The 19,739-nt window shown below is 36.3% G+C and overlaps 3 protein-coding genes across 3 annotated transcripts; 1 reads left to right on the forward strand and 2 right to left on the reverse strand.

The window, feature by feature from the left end:
• Positions 1-352: 352 nt before the first annotated feature.
• On the reverse strand, positions 353-2,529 carry LOC112454965 (FGFR1 oncogene partner 2 homolog). Its single transcript, XM_025016619.1, has 4 exons — positions 2,222-2,529; positions 1,317-1,451; positions 968-1,219; positions 353-772 (listed from the first exon to the last, which is right to left on the reverse strand). Exons 2-4 carry the CDS (start codon positions 1,449-1,451, stop codon positions 545-547), a joined length of 615 nt encoding a protein of 204 aa, XP_024872387.1. The 5' UTR covers positions 2,222-2,529; the 3' UTR covers positions 353-544.
• A 598-nt stretch (positions 2,530-3,127) lies between these two features.
• LOC112454963 (B-box type zinc finger protein ncl-1-like) lies at positions 3,128-11,538 on the forward strand. The gene is made up of 9 exons (XM_025016617.1): positions 3,128-4,957; positions 5,446-5,777; positions 6,031-6,235; positions 6,315-6,822; positions 7,491-7,661; positions 7,856-8,112; positions 8,214-8,571; positions 8,713-8,945; positions 9,408-11,538. Exons 1-9 carry the CDS (start codon positions 4,187-4,189, stop codon positions 9,510-9,512), a joined length of 2,940 nt encoding a protein of 979 aa, XP_024872385.1. The 5' UTR covers positions 3,128-4,186; the 3' UTR covers positions 9,513-11,538.
• Positions 11,539-16,067: 4,529 nt separating this feature from the next.
• Positions 16,068-19,727, reverse strand: LOC112454964 (synembryn). Its single transcript, XM_025016618.1, has 10 exons — positions 19,469-19,727; positions 18,999-19,138; positions 18,599-18,711; positions 18,111-18,406; positions 17,850-18,016; positions 17,527-17,776; positions 17,238-17,382; positions 16,995-17,145; positions 16,795-16,914; positions 16,068-16,562 (listed from the first exon to the last, which is right to left on the reverse strand). The coding sequence occupies exons 1-10, from the start codon at positions 19,559-19,561 to the stop codon at positions 16,436-16,438; spliced, it is 1,602 nt and encodes a 533-aa protein (XP_024872386.1). The 5' UTR covers positions 19,562-19,727; the 3' UTR covers positions 16,068-16,435.
• Between the last annotated feature and the right edge of the window lie 12 nt (positions 19,728-19,739).

The raw sequence follows: 19,739 nt of genomic DNA on the forward strand, positions 1-19,739 counted from the left end.
TTTTTTTTTTCGCAAAATCCCTAGAAAATCCACAAAAAAAAAACTGGGATACTGTGGGGAATGAACTCGACATATATATACTATATTACATATAAAAAAATACTATAAATATACTTAAATATATTATATTAAATGAAAACTTGTGTTTTATGGCGTAAGCTGTGAAAAAATAATTTCTTTTAAAACATTTCAAAAAAGCTTTTCCAAGATAAAGTCGACGAAAATTTTTTGGTTGCATGATTTGCCATTCTTTATCAAACAAATGTTGCATTTTATATAAGAGAATATATGAAAAGAAGATATACGATAATATAATAATCTCGATAAACGATACAAATTATAAGATAAATTATATGTTGCAAATGGCTTGTACAATTTATTTTACAAATGAATACGCGTACATATACTACAACTTGCACATACACTTCGTACCTATACGTATAATAGATTCTACCTAGTAATATTATATGTCATGAGTTTGTGTGTGAAATAAATACTGGTCAACATTTTATAAAAAGGATCGAAAGCTCTAGCAAATATATCTTTAATCTATTGGCGGATCCGTTTGAACGGTTTTGCTTTCTACAGAACATTCTTGGTTTAAGGAACCGTATTTATTTGCAATATTTACTATTTCTCGAAGCGTGGCATTCTCCTCCTTCAAAGTATGAAACGCCTCCTTTTCCTTCAATTCATTCTCCTCATCTAAGGCAGCGGCTGTCTTCATTACGGCTGCCATTTCATTAATTTTCTCTGCTTGACTGGTTATTATCTGTAAATTAACAATATACATATATTAATAAAATATATATGGGGACACATTGTATTTTTTAATCTCTTGCATTGTAGTTTCTGAGTTAGATTAATAAGCAAATCTATTTTATTAATAATAAATAGTAAGAATTTTAGATAGAGGATTATAAATCTTAACTTATTTGTTATTTAAGACAGAAATATTTTTACTTACATTAGCGTATTTAGAATTGTGCATGGATGAATAATCAGTTTTGCTGAGACGTAATAAAGAGGCAGTTTGCTGTCGGTATTTGGACATTATGAGCTCAAGCGCATGCTGGTGGTCTTCTAAGGCGTTTCTCAACTCCTTATTCTCTGACTGTATTTCTCGCAAGTGTTTATTTTCCCTTTGGATTCCAGCGATCAATTGCAGGTGCGGTCTTTGTTTTGCTTCTGTATTTAAAATTTCTACTTCCTCTTGATACTGCAGATATAAAATTATAAACACATAATATAGCAAACTATGTAACTTTAGTACTTGTAATATATGCATATTTGTAAAATATATCTCTATTATCTACCTGTTTCATGTTATCAATTTGTCCATACACAGCCTCTACCTCACTTATCAGGGTATCTGCAGTGTTCTCATGGTCGGAAAATCGAATGACCAATTTCTTGGCATCCAATATAATCTGCTGAAACGTCAACGACATCTGCAAACAGATACAAATCCCATTTACCCACAAACAAGTAACAAAAAATACAGTTATGTCGTTTTATCCTCAAACGTGTATTGCTTAGTTCGAATATCAATTTTCAAATGTTAATAACAGAAACAAAGCTGCGACAACGAGCAATATAATGTAAACTATTGCTTTTTAATTTTACATTAAGATACATAGAGTCTGGGTTTTGAACATAGGTCCCAGTCTACTATAGGTGTTTTAATAGAGCTCTAGTTTTAAGCCCTAAGCCCTAAGAAATTGACCGACAGTCACAGTCAATTATTTTCCTCAAATTCAACTGTGATTGAACAATTTCTCAAGTGCCCATCTACAATAAGTGTTTTAAGCCCCAAGCCTTAAGAAATTGTTCAGTCACAATTGAATTTGAGCAGAATAATTGTTCTGTGATTGATCAATTTCTTAGGGCTAGGGCTTAAAACACTTATTTTAGATAGGCAGTAAGGCTTAGGGCTTAAAACACCTATTGTAGACCAAGACTGAAAGTTTGAACATAAGATCTCGGCATGCTGGATGAAATCACGAGTTCGAATGATTCCATCCCGATTGCCTTTCACATTCGACCTAGTCATCGCACGTGCTCTTTCCTCCTTTTCCTCACGCCATCCTCCTTTCGTTCATAGATTTTTTTTTAATGTGAATGGAGAGAAGTCCCGAGTTGGACGCGTCCTCCAGGGAGAGTCGAGCAAGTCGTCGTCGACGTCTCCAATCGCATGTTCGACGGGGGTACGGTAACTCACCTTTCGGGAAAGGCGACTCGCCAGTGTTCGCCAGGTTCAACGGTGACTCGCGACTTCGTAGCGCATTCGGCAATTAATCGCCGGCGACGACGCCGAGGTTATGCGAGAACGTCGGTCTCGTGCCGAGATTCGGTTCACCACTCCCCTCGAGGGCTGTCCTGCGTGCCGTGCAGCGGTGGTGTACTCCCGTCTTGACGGCGATCCTCGCGTACCATTCCACTCGAGCACTCCGCGCGGTCGGTATGCACGTATACACGTCAGCTGTGTGACGCCATGAGTGCACAATACGCGCGTATGTTACATGTGTGTGCGCGCGAGGCGGCCAACGGCCAAGCGACCCGGAAGGAAAATGGCCGCTCGCGATTTGACATTTACCGCGAGAACGGGAAAAAAAAACAGCTCGCCCTCGGTCTTTTTATAGAGCCCGCCGTCATTGATTAAACGCGACGTTTCTGACAGCGTGTACATAATAATAATATGTAATACATAGCGAGTATGTACACAATGAGGATGGAAAGGTCCTTCCTCGCTAAAGATAAAATCTATTTCGGTATCAAACCAGCCGCGACCGGGGATTTAATCGGAGAAAAAAGAGAAGAGAAAAGAAAAAAAAGCAGAGAAAGTGAAAAAGAAAGATGAGAGACGTTTTCATAAACATTCTCTGCTGTTTGTTTTTTTTGTATTTAAATATGGCGCCTCGTCTCCCCGGCGATTTTAATTTGCCGACGGTCGCGGTTCGCGGACGCGTCTTGTCCGCGGGCCGCGGCCAATCGGGTGGCGCCTCGCCGGGAGCGGAGGGCGCCGATTGGCCGGGCGGTCGCGCGACGCGCCTCCGCCGGTCTCCGCCTGAGCCTCCGCGCGACGTCCGCGCGCGAGTTTCCCGTCTCGATCACGCGCGCCCGACGACTCTCCCGCATCGAGGGGATGAGCTCTTCTCGGTTCGAATGATTTATTCGTTTGTTCCACGTATGAAGAACTGCGAAATACTCGGCGGCCGAGGCGTCGATAACGAGACCGAGCTACAGCCGTCGTCGCCGAACGTGAAGGGGAGGCCCCGCGCGCATCGCACGCATCACGGCACGCATCCCCGACGCTAATGTACGCGAGCGTTCTCGCGATACGCGAGCTGCGGCGTTGAGCGCGCCGAACCGAGTCGGGAGGATATTCCAAGTGTGCTTTTACGCGGACACGAGGGAGGACGAGAAGGAAGGAAAGAGGATCGACTTGCGCGGCGGACGGCCGAGCGAATGTAAATAAACCGCGCGATCTCGGTAAGCCGACAGAGCAGTACGAGGCCCACCGCGAATCGTCCCGTGGCCGAGGCGCGTTATCGAGATAAGGACGTGCGCGATATATATATATACATATACACGTATATATCGACGCCGACAAACCGTTAGTCCCGCGCGCGCACGCATACACACGACACACGCAGAGCAGCGCGCGCGCGTGTGCGGGCGATCGTTCGAGTCGTTCGTTCTTACACGGATCGAGATCGGGGCTCGCGAGGAACGAGGGATTCTCTCCTTTTTTCTCCTTTTCTTCCGGAGTGCGCGCGCACGTACGTACGTACAGGCACGCGTCCCCGCGTGCATCTCGTAGTGCGCGACGAGGATCCCACAGCCAGCCTGGGCGCGATCCTCGGTCCTCGTGTTTTGTTTCTCGCGCGGACGAGCGTGCGAGCGTTGCCGACAGTACGATGTTTCGAGCGTCGCGCGCTTCGTGAGGATTCAAGAATCTTCGTCTCCCTCATCCGTTCGTCTCGACTGGAGAGGCTCGAAGAGGAGGCGGAAGGATAATCGGGGAAGCGAGAAGAGTCGTCCCCGAGGAACGATCCGACGGACCCCGCAGGCGAGTGAGAGATAAAAAGCACGGTCGGAGAACGTCGAGGACATCACTCTCCTCCCTTTTCCTCTCTCTCCCGCCTTGTGAATCGCGCGCGGACGCCATCGCGGGATTCGCGGGATGGCATCGTCCACGGTGGCCGTTCCGTCCGGAGCCACCTCGGTGCCGACGGTCGCGAATGGCAGCGGCAGCGTCGGCGGCGGCGGTGGTGGTGGCGGTGGAGGCAGCAGTGCCAGCAGCTGCAGCAACGGTGGCATCGTCGTCACCCCGTCTGGCACCGAGGAGATCGACGGCGGCGATATATTCGGCGATCGAGGTAACGTCAACTCCGTCGGCGGCTACACCAACGGCGGGAATCCCGGCGATGCCCTGGAGGAGATGGCGTGCGGCAACGGGGAGGCCAGCAATCAGGGCTGCGCCCTCTGCATGAGCAAGCTGTGCTCGCCCAGGGTCCTCTCCTGCCTGCACGTGTTCTGCGAGGCCTGTCTGGACAAGCTGCTGATGGACGAGGCCGGGGACTCCAAAGTGGGCTCGGTCATAAGCTGTCCCGTATGCCGTCAAGACACTTCCGTTAGTTCTAAGGGCGCCGCGTCGCTCACGTGCGACTATGTTCTCACCAATATATTGGATATGTCCGCGATCGAGAACATGGCAGTACTCTGTACCTCCTGCAAGGCCAAAGAGAGCGCGGTGGCGCGTTGCTCGGATTGCGCCAATTTCCTGTGCCCAAACTGCAACACGGCGCATCAGTTCATGCGCTGCTTCGAGCATCACAAAGTAGTTGCCTTTGAAGATTTGAAGCAATCCAACGAAGCTATCCCGATACACAAACCGATATTTTGCGAGTGTCATCCTGCTGAGAATATGAAGTTCTACTGTCACACGTGCCAGGTAAGAAACTTTTGTGGGGATACTTTTCGATAATGCTTTTATGTAATTTAGTCTGTGATTGTCGCTTGGCATTTCTTAACATATTTTAAGCAGTCTAAGACTGATCTTCCTATTGTGACTTTTATCGAGATAATAACACCATTAATACATTGTAATTTAAATTATCAATATAGCTATGATAGATTCTTTTATAAATATTTTCATTGAAACGAATACTTGTCAAAAAATATAAAATTGCAAGTAATATATAATGCATTTAATTCTATATTGCTTGAAGTATATAGTATATATTTCCTTTCATACATATAGAAAAGAAATTAACTTTATTTTTGAAAATAATTCATCAATCTTGTATCTTCTACATATAAAAGAATACTTCCATGTATTTATTTCTCCACATATTGTATGCCTGACATTTTGTTTATCGCGTTAGTCTTACTATCATTAATAGAATTTTAAATGAGAAGTGTTAAATTATGTGTGATCAGGAACCTATTTGCAATGAGTGTCTGCTTGTGGAACACAAAGCACCGGAGCATCAATACGAACGACTGACGGATGCGGAACCACGGCAGAAGGAGGAAATAATTAACCTGATGACTGAAAGTAAATCAAAAATTGCTGAATGCGATCAGGTTACGGTACAACTGGAAAATGCGCTTAGCGAGCTGCAAGTACAACATGATCAAGCAAAAGATTTAATTATGGAGACTTTTCAAAGTTACAAGGCCATACTAGAGAAATGTAAAGACAATGCGTTATCCGACCTTGAGAAATTGCATTCAAACAGAGAACTCGAAATCATGGATGCTTTTCATGGGTATATACATTTTTATAATTGTCTATTTAGTCATCGTTGCTTATATGTATATATGTTACATATATATGTTACTAAAGATTAAGATAATTTAAAAGAAAGGAGATACTTGTACTAGAAAGAAGGACATGAGTAAAACATAATTTTTGGTAATAACATTTGTCGAAATAAGACGGTCCTGTCGATATGAAGGCATCTATTCTTTTTACGAAAACATGTATGAACATATTCTGCTACGTTTGAAATTTTGTTGCAGTGTTGAGAAGACCGCAGAAAAAATAGAAGATGCTTGTCGTTTTACTTCGAGACTGCTGGAACACGGCGATGCAGTGGAAATCTTAGCACTTCGGCGTATTGTAGGAGCGCAACTGATGAATTTAATAAAAAATACACCAAAACGCAATGTAACATTCTCTATCGAATTTCAAACCGACTATGATCAATTTGAGAAAACTATGAAGGTAAAATATGCATAATCAATAATACATTTTATCCAATTACATATCCTTGTAACAACCGATGTGTGAAAAATTATTACAGGAGGTATTTGGAAAATTTCGCACTGAAAGTACGCTAGAAGTGAAAGCTCAACCTGAACCAATCTCAACGGTATCAGGTGTCTCTACAAATCAGCAAATAGTTCATACCACCTCAATGGGTTGTCCAAGTTCTATCAGCACAAGCTCTCCCATTTCACTTCCCACGTCGATGCAATCCTCCTTTGAAGGTGAACCTTCATTCATTATTCCACCGACCTCAAGTCCTCAAAATATCCCACCTCCTCCACCACCTGTACCTATTCCACCAGGTTCGGTTCCTATCCACGGATTGACTAGCATTCAAGAGTACAATCTACAACAGCTGGCCAGTTTAGCGGAGAAGGTAGAGATGGTGGGCGATACTGGTGTAGTTGGACCTAGCTCGAATCCTAGTCCAACTCCGTCCTTCACTTTGGCAGATTTATTTGCTGGAGACCTAAGTTCTACGAGCCATGCCATTAATAATTTGCAAGCTCTTGCAAAATTAGGAAATACTCTTGGCAATCAAGGTAAGAAGTGTGACATTAAAAGTTTATGAATTTGCTCTAGTAATCCCAATGTCCTCCCCTCTTATTTCTTCCAGACATAATCCCATACATTTCCAGATTTTCCCACAGATTCACAGGTACCTTAAGAACTATTGGTTCATGTTTAAGTTTTTTTCCCATTTTTATTAGTACTATTATTTTTATCCTACATCTACTTTCGTTAAAATTAGAAATTTTTTTTATTTTACACGACATATAATTATATTATTTCACTTTAAGTGACATTTTAAAATATGTCTAAAATATACTTCTTGAGCATATATTTCGACAGGAGGTAATGCGAACTAACTTGTCAGATTTAAATATTGTGTCAAATTTTCTAAAAATATAATTTGACAGAAATAAATTAAACTGAATTAAATTGCAAATTCAATTTTCAAGAGCTCTTGATAATTCATTTATAAGATATATGACAACTTTTGAAGGGACAAAATTAGAATTAGATCTAATACGACCTCTATCTTATTTTAAAGTGTAATTTGAAAGAAAATAATATATTTGTATTAATATATAATATTATTTATACTCTGAAATATTGAAATACAGTTGAGAATTATTAGTGTATATAAAAAAATTATCGAAATTGTATGTATCATTACTTTTACTATTACTGCATCTATTCGATACAGATCTGGGAAATACCACCATTAATGGTGGTGGCGGACTAGTATTGGGACGTGGACCTTCACCAGCCATTGTAGATAACCCAAACCTAGGTCCTTTGGCTGCAAATAGTCTATTAAATGGAGGATTTCAATCATTATCCTCTTCTACTTCGCCGATACTTTCACAGGGTGCTGGTAAGATTATCCCGATTTTCGTGTATATCAATAAATATCACTCGAAAAAATTTTTTTTATACTTGTCTTACATTATAACAATATATTTTGCATAGTTATTGTATCTTAAACAAAAGATTCAAGAAGAAATAGTTTTTCTCAATATCAGATATAGTTACTGCATACCCTTACCAATATTGATATTTTATTTTTAGATGACTTAATAGGTGATTCTATGCATAATATGCCTGTAGTAGTAGGAAATACCGTTGCCAATCACGTAACCGGATCAGGAACAGGGAATTATCCTGGTCATCCAAGAACCCAGAATACAAAATTAACGCCTATGCATATCCGAAGCAAGTTTGGACAATTAGGACCCAGTAAAGGGCAATTTAATTCGCCTCATGGATTCTGTCTGGGAACTGATGAAGATATTATCGTCGCGGATACAAATAATCATAGAATTCAGGTATGTATAATGATACATGCTAGCAACAAGTACTTTGTTATAGAAAAAAAAGTGTATAAAGCACAGACTTTTATATAAATCTTTGTCTATGTTGATTCTAGATTTTTGATAAGACTGGTACTTTCAAATTTCAATTCGGTGTTCCTGGTAAAGAAGAGGGACAATTATGGTACCCCAGGAAAGTAGCCGTTATGAGAAATAATGGCAAATTTGTTGTGTGCGATCGTGGAAATGAACGATCCCGAATGCAGATATTTACGAAGAATGGTCACTTTATAAAGAAGATCGCTATTCGTTACATCGATATCGTAGCTGGCCTAGCTGTTACCAGCCAAGGTCATATTGTGGCTGTTGACAGTGTGTCGCCAACTGTGTTCGTAATCAGTGATACAGGAGACCTTTTGAGGTGGTTTGATTGTAGTGACTATATGAGAGAACCAAGTGATATTGCTATCAGTGGTAAGCATAATCTTTCTCAATAGCAGTACTTATACCAATAAAATTATAATTAAATTGCGCTTAGTAGACAAACTATATAATTTATAATATTAATAATTGAATTGCATGCAAATTATATAAATTTTGTGTAAAATTTTTTAGGCAAAGAATATTTTGTTTGCGACTTCAAAGGACATTGTGTTGTGGTGTTCAACGAAGAGGGTAAATTCCTGCGTCGCATTGGCTGTGAGAATGTAACAAACTTCCCGAACGGGATTGATATTAGCGATGCAGGAGATGTATTAATTGGAGATTCACATGGTAATCGTTTCCATGTAGCTGTCTTCTCCAGAGCGGGCTCCTTAATATCAGAATTTGAATGTCCATATGTAAAGGTAGAGTGTTACATCTTTTACATTTTATTCCTGGATGTATATATATTTTTTTAATATAATGTAAATGAAACGTGAGTTTCCGAAACAAGTTATCGTTTAGCTTCTTTATTTATATCTGTCAACTTTTTTCAATAATGTTTTATAAAGTCAATATATGGAATGACAGGAATCGAACCTAAGATCTATAAATAATGGATCAATTGCTTTCAAATGGAGCCAAATGTCATTCCATACTTTTCTTTAGTTTACATATATTATCGTTTTAAAACTCTGATTACCAGTAATAATGAACTGTTGTACTGATCAGTTAAAAATAAAAATCAATTTAATATTAGTATCTTATAAGATAACTTTATGTTTTATTTTATCTTACTAAATGTTTTTTTTACTAAACTATTTATAAATGTAATGATTTTTAAAATAATAGCGCTTTTTTAAATGTTATAATGTTATATTTCCTAGGTGTCTCGATGTTGTGGCTTGAAGATAACTTCGGAAGGATATATTGTAACACTGGCCAAAAACAACCACCATGTCCTTGTATTAAACACTCTTTATATATTGTGAAGTGGCATCAGACGAGTAAGTATGTTATAAACTTCCTCCTGCAAGTGGAAACTTCTTTGGAAACTGCTCTCAACGAAAGGTGGGAAAGGCATGCCCAAGGCATTACGTTCGAATATTGGGCCTATTGAAGCAATAGAAACAAGTGCAGCATGCAGCTTTAATAGTTGTAAAAATATAATGCGTCCCCGTTTTATGAAAGTAACAATGTTGAAAACAAAAAAAAAAGCAGAAAGGTAACGTACGTCTCCGACCAAACAGTATAATAGTAACTTAGCAATTTGCATTTTGGTAAACTGCCAAAGTAAATTAAATTAACTAAGTGGAACCAGTTATATAAAAAAAAGAGAGAAGCAGTAAGCTATATCAACCAGTAAGCAACCAACCAGCCAGTTGGATCGCTTGTAGTAGAGAAAGCAATTTATAATGGCCTTCCGTCAAAATTGGTTGTTGTACATCATTTTTGACATGTCAGTATTTTAAGTATGTTTATAAATCAAATTATTCTAGTCTCCGACGAGCACTTTCTATACACTGGTTTTTCGATTCGTGCTCGGAACAAGACGTTCTCGTCCTGATTTTTTATTAATCAAGGATGTTTGTCTTCTTAGTCCTAACTGATGCTTCAAGATGCATATAAGTGCACAGATTACGTTTAAAAAGTTTTCCTTTAAGAGAGCTTCTAAGTAACTAATAAATTCAGCAGGATAAATTTCACGATGAAAGGATCAAAATTTTTCGCTTAATAGGAAAAAAAGACAAAAAAAAAAGAACGTTGCATGCTGCGAGGTAGTTGGTAGTACTTCCTGCTCTTATCATATCGTATTTCTAAAGAAGAGAATGAAAAACAATACTCCTCATTGCAGCAGGCACGAAGCTTAACGAGAGCTATGTTCCTGATTTCTTTCTGCGCGTTTGAAAATGATAGTTGAGAACATAAATATAAAAACAACGTTAATGTGCAAGGAATAGATTATGGTATGTTGAAAATCAAACATTTAATATCTTATATAAAAAGTGTCGTACAGAAAAGGTACTTTGAGCGTAAAAAAAAAAGTGAAATAATTATTTACACTTATGAGACAAACGAGTAGATCCCATTTGTGCATTGTTAAAATTAGACGAGACACATAATGGTTACAATATTTACTCAGGATGCTTTATTATGGTCCACCATATGAATATGATATATATGCGTGTGTGAATTATTGGTTCGTGGTGCTAGTGAATAATGTATCCATACCATGTAAATGTATTTGTTATAAAATTACAGAAATCGTTCCCGCGCATTTTTTACAATGCAGGGGAGCGATTTTGTGTAATATATTATATAAGATTCGTAAGTACATAATATATATATACCACCGGTATATCATATAGGGACGATACTTTATCTATGTAAAAAAAAAAAAGGAAATAACGTACAGTTTGCTAAACAACCTCTATTTATGTATATATTAACATGATACATGAAAAAGGAAAAAACCACATAAGACACATACATATATAGAAATACACATATTTTTTAGGGTTGTTTACATGATCAGCCTTAAGATTTGATTGAACTAAAATGCAATGTGTATACAACATATACATCGGATATTTGGCAGATTGCTACACTGTGTTACCTTACATTATCTACAAACGTTTAATTATAAATCTATCTTGCCATACCAAATGCTAGGTAGCACATCCATATATACATATAATATATATATATACACAGCATATATATATATATATATATTTATTTATACTTGACTAGCTTTATCAAATTCGTTTGCATACAGGAAAATTATATCGATAATGTCTGGTTTCATTACTCGTGTGAAGCAAGTGAAAACAATTTAGACGAAACGAGAAACGCAAAAAGTGGGACAGTACTAGGAGGCTATTTTAAAGTTCGCGCATAACATCGGCATTTGTAGTAAATTGCACGAAGCCTACATACATACACCTAAGCTAATCAGTCGTACTCATCTCTCGTATAACGTTAGAAGTTTTAATTTTATATATAAAAAGAAAAAAAGAAAAGAAAAACTAATTCTGAAATATTTAATAGTCATGGTTAGCAGAGTTATATAAATAATGCCTGTGATAATAGTATCGTCAGGATAAGTTGTGTCCTTAAAGAGTCTCTGATGTTGTTGCTAGGTAAATATTGATTAGAAGTGTATCAATGTGAGATACCATTGGTTGCCGCCTGCGAGGTGTTTTTACAAGCACAATAACGCCTGTCGCAGTGCAGGCCGTCAATCGTCTCTAATGATACGCGTTAAATATAAAAAGAAGATATTCAAAATAAAGAGAGAACATGTTGCAAAATTTTTGCCAGTCATATTAAAAATAAAAAAAAAAACTCATAGTGTAACGAATGGATGACCATTAACGAGAGGGTCTTTTACCTCACAAAATTATTATATTACGCTCACCTTATATATACTTGAATATTTTAGTATAGATTTACTCTTTACATATTTTTATCTCTGTGGAAGACTACTTGGCTAATTTAGGCCACTGTTGAAATTCACCCCTTATTTGCCTTGATGTTTAAATTACAACAATAATATATAAAAAGAAAAGAACGAGAATTACTTGTTACGTAAATGGTAATTGTGATAGATTTTTTGATGATTTTTACAATCTCAAAAGTCTTATTATCCTAATATGTATAGAATTATATAGTCACTCTGTACGTATAATAGATAAACTTTGCTTACATTGTTAAACTAATATTAAAAGCTCTCATAACTATCCACACTAAACAGTTTTACAACTGGCGGTGTAAATCGAAGGTCGTATTTCGAGCATGGGATAGGTTTCTGTGTGTATTACTTTTAACAGTACTATTTTTATTGCTATACAACTTCCAAGGCCTTTTAGGTGCCACAGGTTCTCCGACATAATTTTTCAAGCAGAATTGTCTGAATTTACATATTTATTGGACGGTCGAATTTTCGAATGTTGCGTTTGCCGTGGAGTTAAAATTACCATTTCCGTTTCTTTTTTGATAATAGTAGAGTTGCCACCTGTTTTTATTTATAACATCGGAGTTAGTGCGCGATCACGTTTGTTTCCCGTTGCAAAATTGCTTTCGAAACGTGACGTTTTACAAGCTATGTTTTACGATAAACTTGGCAACACGAGGAAGACGGAGTTGCGAGCGCCTCGCGTCGCTCCGTTTCTAATTTCGCGAATTACGATTTGCGCGAATTGTATAAGACACAATACTTGTCAATCGTAAAATATGTCGTGTATCCGATGAGGAAATCGTTGCTATATATCACACACACGAATATGTTCCTGGTTTCAAAAAAAAAAAAAAAAAAGAGGAAGAAAGAAAAAGAAAAGAGTCGTATATATTATACAATAAGAATTACTGCGATGTTCACAAGCATTAACGCGACAGCTACAATTATATAAATAATAGGACTAACATGACACGACATAAACTGAATTCTAGCCTACGGTTAATCATAGTCTTCCTAGAATCCTAAAGAAAAAAAAAGAGTATGACTTTGCTATATTGATTAGGGCATGGCCAATTAACGCTATATAGCTGGTTATAAATGAAAGAAAAAGCGTAACGAAAAGAGTTATCTTACGAATTGCGCTTTGTATTAACATCTTTACATCACTTTACTGGACATGGCTTATACACTAAAAAAAAAAGTCCGTGATTAATGTTTACTTTTTCATGCCTTCAGCATAATTTAAATTGTATTTATATACAAGAGAGAAAAAAAAGAGGGTCAACAATCTATGATCAAAAAAAAAAAAAAAAAAGAAAAGGAGAAAGAAAAAGCCGTAGCTCATTATGTGTAAGCGTTCCGCGTTATTTTTGTAATAATATTTTTATTCCTTATTCGATCATATACATCGTCTTATACTATGTAATTATTAATTTTTACCCTTATGCAAGCGTTATGTGTTCGATTGGCTGTTTCCGACGCTATTATAGCGTACTTATTTGGATACATTAGATCATTTTTTCTGCGGCAGGGTATTGCCGGGGAATACGTGGTACGAGCTTGCTAATATATATTTTGATCTATTACGTTTTTATTCGGGCAATCCGGGAAAGCGGGATTGCTCTTAAACGTGTATTTATATTATTTATATATTGTTTTGTTTAATTGGTTTTATAAATTTCTCGCCATAGTTATGTATTTTACTTCGAAAAGATAAGAAGACGTTATCTCCTCGATCGGTTTCTATTATACAATTCATTTCATTTTAATTGTGTTCTTTTTCAGATACGCGCATACACACGTTTATCGTCTTCGCTTTAATTTTTTACGTTTTTGTTGCCAATATTATTAATTTTTTTTCTCTTTGTTTCAAATACTCAATCTGAGGTGGGATGACAAGGAATTCTATACAGCTTGTCATACTACCTCGTGGGAGAAGGCAGAAAAAAAGCGATTAGTTCGTAACAAGTATTGATGTTAATTCTACTTTAACGATTTAACTGCATTCCAAATCGATCATTTTATCTGTCACCTCGTGGGATAGAAAAAAGTTAAATTCTTTAGTGCCAAAACAGACTAATCAGAGTATTTATATAACATGTATATTATTGCTTACGATTTGTTTTATTCCTTATAAGTTTATTTTATTCTTAATAAGTTTTTTTTTTTTAAGTTCGCGTCGCGCGCGGGTGTCGAAGTTCTTAGAGTAAGAAGACAAAAAATTACGATTAAATCCTTGCTTAGTCAGTTAAAGTACAAATATTTAATATATATATATTATATATTCTATCTTTAGAGAGTAAGTAACGCGAATGGCATGTTAATGGCGTATATACTGTTACTTGGTTTCATTCCTCAACAGCACTAGCTTTATTTATTTTGCATTAGTCGATGTAATACTTAACAGGCTGAGAGAAAGGGTAAAGACGCTTTCGCCATCGCCCTATACACGTGTAATATTTATTTTTGGATATTACCAACACGTTCCTTTTTGGAGGTACTTTGTTTACATATCAAATTGACCACTGAAAAAAAAAACCCACATTACATACAGTTGCATTCCAAACCCGGTATGCTGAAGAGCGCGTCAACCTGTGTCGAGTAGCATACCCTCGAATATATCCGTTCGGTGATCTCCGTGTTTCCACTTACTTTTAAGTAGTGATCGCGAGGCTGACTGAGAGAGAGAGAGAAAGAGAGAGAGAGAAACTATTTACGGTAAAGCGACATTTGGAATCCGTAAAGCTTCTTGCTAGCTCATAACACAGCTCACTTGCAGCTTGTCGCGTAAATCGAAAATTTTAAGCGTCTATCGTCTACATCGAGCGGTTGTGCTTTACCGAAAGTTAAGCCTGGCTCCGTCACGTTTCTCTGCGCAAAATTAGTTCTAGCGTCGTTTCCCTCAAATCTATCTAAATAACACACTAAATAACATGTACTATGTATATCTGAAATGAACTTTCTAACGATTCAACCTATGTTTGTACACATACAAATATTGTAAACAGCTGTCCTGAATCGATACTGCGGATTACTGTGTGTAAACCATGTTTTCCTGAGACCTCCATTGGTATTTTGCATAGAATGAGCTATTTCTGGGGAAAGAGAAAAAAATAAAGAAAAGATCTTAAATGTTCCGACATCACTTATACACTTCAAAATGTAAACTGTATAAGAATAGTACAACTGACGAAAAAAGGAGGTAAATTGTAATGCAATATGGAAAGCGTGTATATCAATATATTTTTTATATGCTAATGGGATGCCAAGGAGCATGGTCATCTTGTAATGTAACGTATTATTTAGAGTTATACACGTCCAGAGATCGACTGTGTACACACACAAATCAGTTCCCTTTGAGACTACTCAGCCTTTGTATTAAAACACCCCCCCCCCCCCCCCCCCCCCGTCGTCGGACTACTTGAATTTCAAAGTATTTCAAATATGTATCTATATATCTCTCTTAGTTTACGAGTTTTACGATTTTTAATCTTCCAAAGTTTGTCAAGACTAGTCCCCGAAATATCTGTAACGCAGATCTAAACTCTCTTCTATTACTTTTTTTTTTCTTTTTATTTACCGCAAATCAGCTTTTTTTCTATCTTGTACCAAATTTTAGTTTCATTTTTATATAAAATATTCAAATTTATGGTATTATACGTATACACATCTATATACACTTTTACAAAAAAAAGAAAAAAAAATATTTTAATCTACATACTGTATTACATAATTAAAGATACGGAACATTTGCTACTTATATATTTGTCAAATGTATTATATTGAAAATATCTTATTATAGGATGGACAGATTTAGCCTTAAAAAGAAAAAAAGATAAATGTTCTCTGTTGATCGTACATCGCTTTCATCATATCAACTCAATTTGCCATTACCTGTCAATTCATATGTTCCGCCCTATACTAAGATATTCTCAAATGATATCACTATGCAGTTATTTGAAACGTGTAGAAGTATACATTCTTGTCTGCGCATAGGCTGCAATGCAATAATATATTGTGATGCTCACAAAGCACATAAACACATTTTACCAAAATTGTAATGTTTAAATATTTCATGTGATTTTGGAAACTGTTATATATTTTTTATTTCCTGCCAATTGTTTAATTTGTAATGTTGTTCTTTGTTCTTTTTCAATAAAGTAATCAACTGAAGATCAAATTCTTCTTATTCACTGGTAATCACCTCGGATCGCGATTTTATTTGTGCGAAAACTCGACTTGGGTCTTTAACTCGATTTTTTTTTTAATACGATATTCGTATTTATATTCACATATATTTTATGTAATTTAGCGATTGTTACTGATATTTACCTAATAAAAGTGACAATTTGGTGCGGGCCTAACGACAGAGAATAAATTTTTTTAAATATCTTTATTCGGAAAGATACATCTATACATACAGATCGTCCTGTATTTTGGAGATATATAACATATTTATTCGGAGTCCGAGTCCTTTCTACCGTACTGCTGTCTCGGTAATTCGTTCTGCAATTCAAGAACGTGTTCTACCGGCTCTGGTTTTCCATCGGCGCCGATGCGGCAAGGACGCACGACTCCCTCCCTAAGCAACGACGTTATCTCGATATATATATTTTTTTATACATATAGGAAAATGTATTATCATTATGGCGTTTGTGCAGCTGGTAATATATGGCTGGTTTACACAATAATGTTATAAATATATATGAAAACGACAGCTTTTATTTAGCATTAGATCTCGATATGATTGTGTATCTTTACGCATATCTTTGATCTGTGACGAATAAAATAAAATCTCAATATATACAACTCACCTCGTTAATTTATCAACAAGATTCACTAGTTTTAAAGCTTCGTATTCCTTTTGCTCCTCCGTCATGCCTTCGAACGGATTTGGTTTGGGTTCCTCGAAACATCCGATTACTGGGTTTATCCTTAATAAAGAATCATCCGATTATTATAAGACTTTTCATCCTTACTCTCTTCACGAATATATTTCTCGCCGATTACTTACTGCTCCTTATACTTCTGATATTCTTCCGTTTCGCTATCTTCCGATTCGGAAGAATAAGCTGTTTCCGCTTGGCCACGACCACCTAATAATCCTTTAGCAGCAAACATTCCTGCAGCATTTCCGTATCCTGTGTATTTCACCATGCGAGCAACTGTAAGCAATATCGACAATGTTAGCTCTCGACAATTTTAGTTCTAGATAAAATTATGCTGCTGGGCTTATTTTAACATGGTAGATAAATACCATTTTCTTTACAAAGGACAAACAAAAGTTCCGCAACTAGATCGCGCAATTCCGTGATAGGCGATGTTAATAATTTGCATAATTTAGCCCTTAATGTTGTCCCTTCTTCAGGACGATGCATTACATCCTTTAATGGAGGTAGAATCTAAAAAATTTAAATGATTTCATTATTTTGGACAGTCTCTTTGGAAATAGATAACCATTTATTCAAATCTTTTTCTTTTCACCAAGTCAGAGTATAGAGTTTGCATGAATAACTTCAAGTATATCATAAAAATAACTATTTTACCTGTAATCTTACGTATTTGCGAATAATCCTCTCTGATTTGACGAGTCTGACCAGTGCAGTAATTATTGGAGAGAAGTTTTCTATTAAATGTGTCTTACATTCTAATTTCTTATCTAAAAACCTAAGTAAAACGCATATGGCGCTCATATCCATGTTTTGGTATACATCTTTGCAATCGTTGCCCTTAGCGGCTTGTACAATTGGCGCATAACAGCTATACGGTATCACGGTCAGCAAATTGACAACGTGACTGAAACGCAATAATAAATATGACGTTTATTCTAATGCTAAAGTTGCAATAAGATATCACAAATATGTTTTACCTTTCAAGATCGTCTTGCTGCACCGGATATTTAAAAGTTAACAATTTATATAAAATTAACACCAAGTTCTTATATTTCTCTTGATCCTCAACCCCGATATTATCTGAATGTATATACAAATTAAATAGAACTTTTAAAACTTCGCAGACTATCGTTATCTCCTCGGCCTAAGAGTAATGAGAAAATTTTGAATTATTTTTAGATTTTTAGATGGATACGTGTGATTAAAACATCGACGAATGATATAATGAATCTCTTTACCTTAATTACACGTGTCTCGTTATTCTGATTGTGCGCTGCAAATTCCTCTATTATTTTAATAAGATATACATCACCACACAAATCAGTTTTGACTATATCTCTCGTGGATGTATTTAGTGCGGTGAGTAAAAACAGTACTCTCATGTCGAACAATTTTACATCATGAGGAACATCATCCGTATAACTTTTGATCCGATCGATGAGATAAGGCAAAGAAGATATCAATACTTTCAAGCGTTGCACTTTTACGCTGTTAAATAATAAGTTGCACAGTAGCTTCAGCGATTCTATCGTAACTGCAATCGAAAGCATTCATATATTTCAATATATGTATCGTCTGACATACAGCACAGGTGTAGTAAATGTATAAAGATTCTTTCATAGATTTTATATTAAATTTTCAATATTAATTTATATTAAATAAATGTGCTTCTATCCGAGATGTATTTATATGAACTTAGACACATTTATTCTCCAATTATTCTCACCGATTGTACATGAGATTTGTTCTCCTTCGCATATCTTTGTCAAGCCCGCATTTTGTAATATAATCTTTATTGCATCGTCAGTGATTAAGTCATCTAAGTTAGTTTTATCGCGGCTAGAACATAGAAATGTATAAATATAGCATACATAAATAAAATAAATATATTATAAAATATATATTTTAACATATAACGTATTCTCCATGCCACCAGATGACTCCAGAATAAACATGTAACATTTCAATCATATATTTTTTTAAGTATGGGAATACTAAATAATTACTGATTTTGTAATTGTTACATCTCATAACTTTTGACGATTTTATCATCTTTAGTTGTTGAAAAATATTGTACTAGGTTATAATTATTTTGTGTGAGATACATATAACATAATTAAACTTACCTGAGTATCCTCAAAGCTGCTAAGCAATGATGATGTTGGTCTATATGAACGTAATCTGTTAAATAATAAAATAATCTGTTCCATAATTTCTCGCGTAAACAGGTACTATCCAGTTCTTCAAACCTGGTCCTTTTATCATACTGAAATATAAATTGCATAATATTAATATATCATTCAAAGTTTCTAGGAGAGTAAATAGAAAAATAAATATACAAATGCACAATGAATTAATTAGAATTTACAATATTGATATGAGTAATTATTTCGTGAAACATGTGTTTGACAATTCAGCATACAGAATTGTGTGAAATCAATAAATTAAGATAAAATTAAGATTAATGTAAAATAAAATTTCTTCTAAAATTACAAGCTTTATAATGGATCTCCGCGAAAAACGCGAAAAACAGATTTTACGTTTCCCAGGAAATAATGAGACGTCTCATATTATTAATAAATCTCCAAATACTTACAACTTTTAGAAACACAACAATATTTTTACAGAATTCCTCGTATGTGCCGGAGATCAACTTCGGGATCAACTCGTCCATGTTAACATTTTCCATGTTAACTTTAGCTTAATAACAAGCACCTTCTAAATTGCATTACATTTTATTTCATAATATTGGACGTGACAACAAGGGTTCACCCACCGAATCGATCGAGCTTAACGAAGTTTGACAGCTGATTCTTTCCTTTCTCAACGCTCATTGGACGACAACAACACACACTAGCGAGAAATGC

This window comes from Temnothorax curvispinosus, unplaced genomic scaffold (genome assembly GCF_003070985.1).
Source record: "Temnothorax curvispinosus isolate PA1 unplaced genomic scaffold, ASM307098v1 QBEX01005604.1, whole genome shotgun sequence".
NCBI lineage: Eukaryota > Metazoa > Arthropoda > Insecta > Hymenoptera > Formicidae > Temnothorax > Temnothorax curvispinosus.

Excerpts from the sequence above, each read along its gene's own strand:
- LOC112454965 (XM_025016619.1), bottom strand. The coding sequence starts at position 1,451 with ATGTCGTTGACGTTTCAGCAGATTATATTGGATGCCAAGAAATTGGTC. Across the intron at positions 1,220-1,316 it reads AAATTGATAACATGAAACAG|TATCAAGAGGAAGTAGAAAT; the intron begins GTAGATAATAGA and ends TTATATCTGCAG. Across the intron at positions 773-967 it reads ACAATTCTAAATACGCTAAT|ATAATAACCAGTCAAGCAGA; the intron begins GTAAGTAAAAAT and ends GTTAATTTACAG.
- LOC112454963 (XM_025016617.1), top strand. The coding sequence starts at position 4,187 with ATGGCATCGTCCACGGTGGCCGTTCCGTCCGGAGCCACCTCGGTGCCG. Across the intron at positions 6,823-7,490 it reads AAATACTCTTGGCAATCAAG|ATCTGGGAAATACCACCATT; the intron begins GTAAGAAGTGTG and ends TATTCGATACAG. Across the intron at positions 8,113-8,213 it reads CAAATAATCATAGAATTCAG|ATTTTTGATAAGACTGGTAC; the intron begins GTATGTATAATG and ends TGTTGATTCTAG.
- LOC112454964 (XM_025016618.1), bottom strand. The coding sequence starts at position 19,561 with ATGGAAAATGTTAACATGGACGAGTTGATCCCGAAGTTGATCTCCGGC. Across the intron at positions 18,017-18,110 it reads ACGAGACACGTGTAATTAAG|GCCGAGGAGATAACGATAGT; the intron begins GTAAAGAGATTC and ends CATTACTCTTAG. Across the intron at positions 17,146-17,237 it reads TGTCCTTTGTAAAGAAAATG|TTGCTCGCATGGTGAAATAC; the intron begins GTATTTATCTAC and ends TATTGCTTACAG.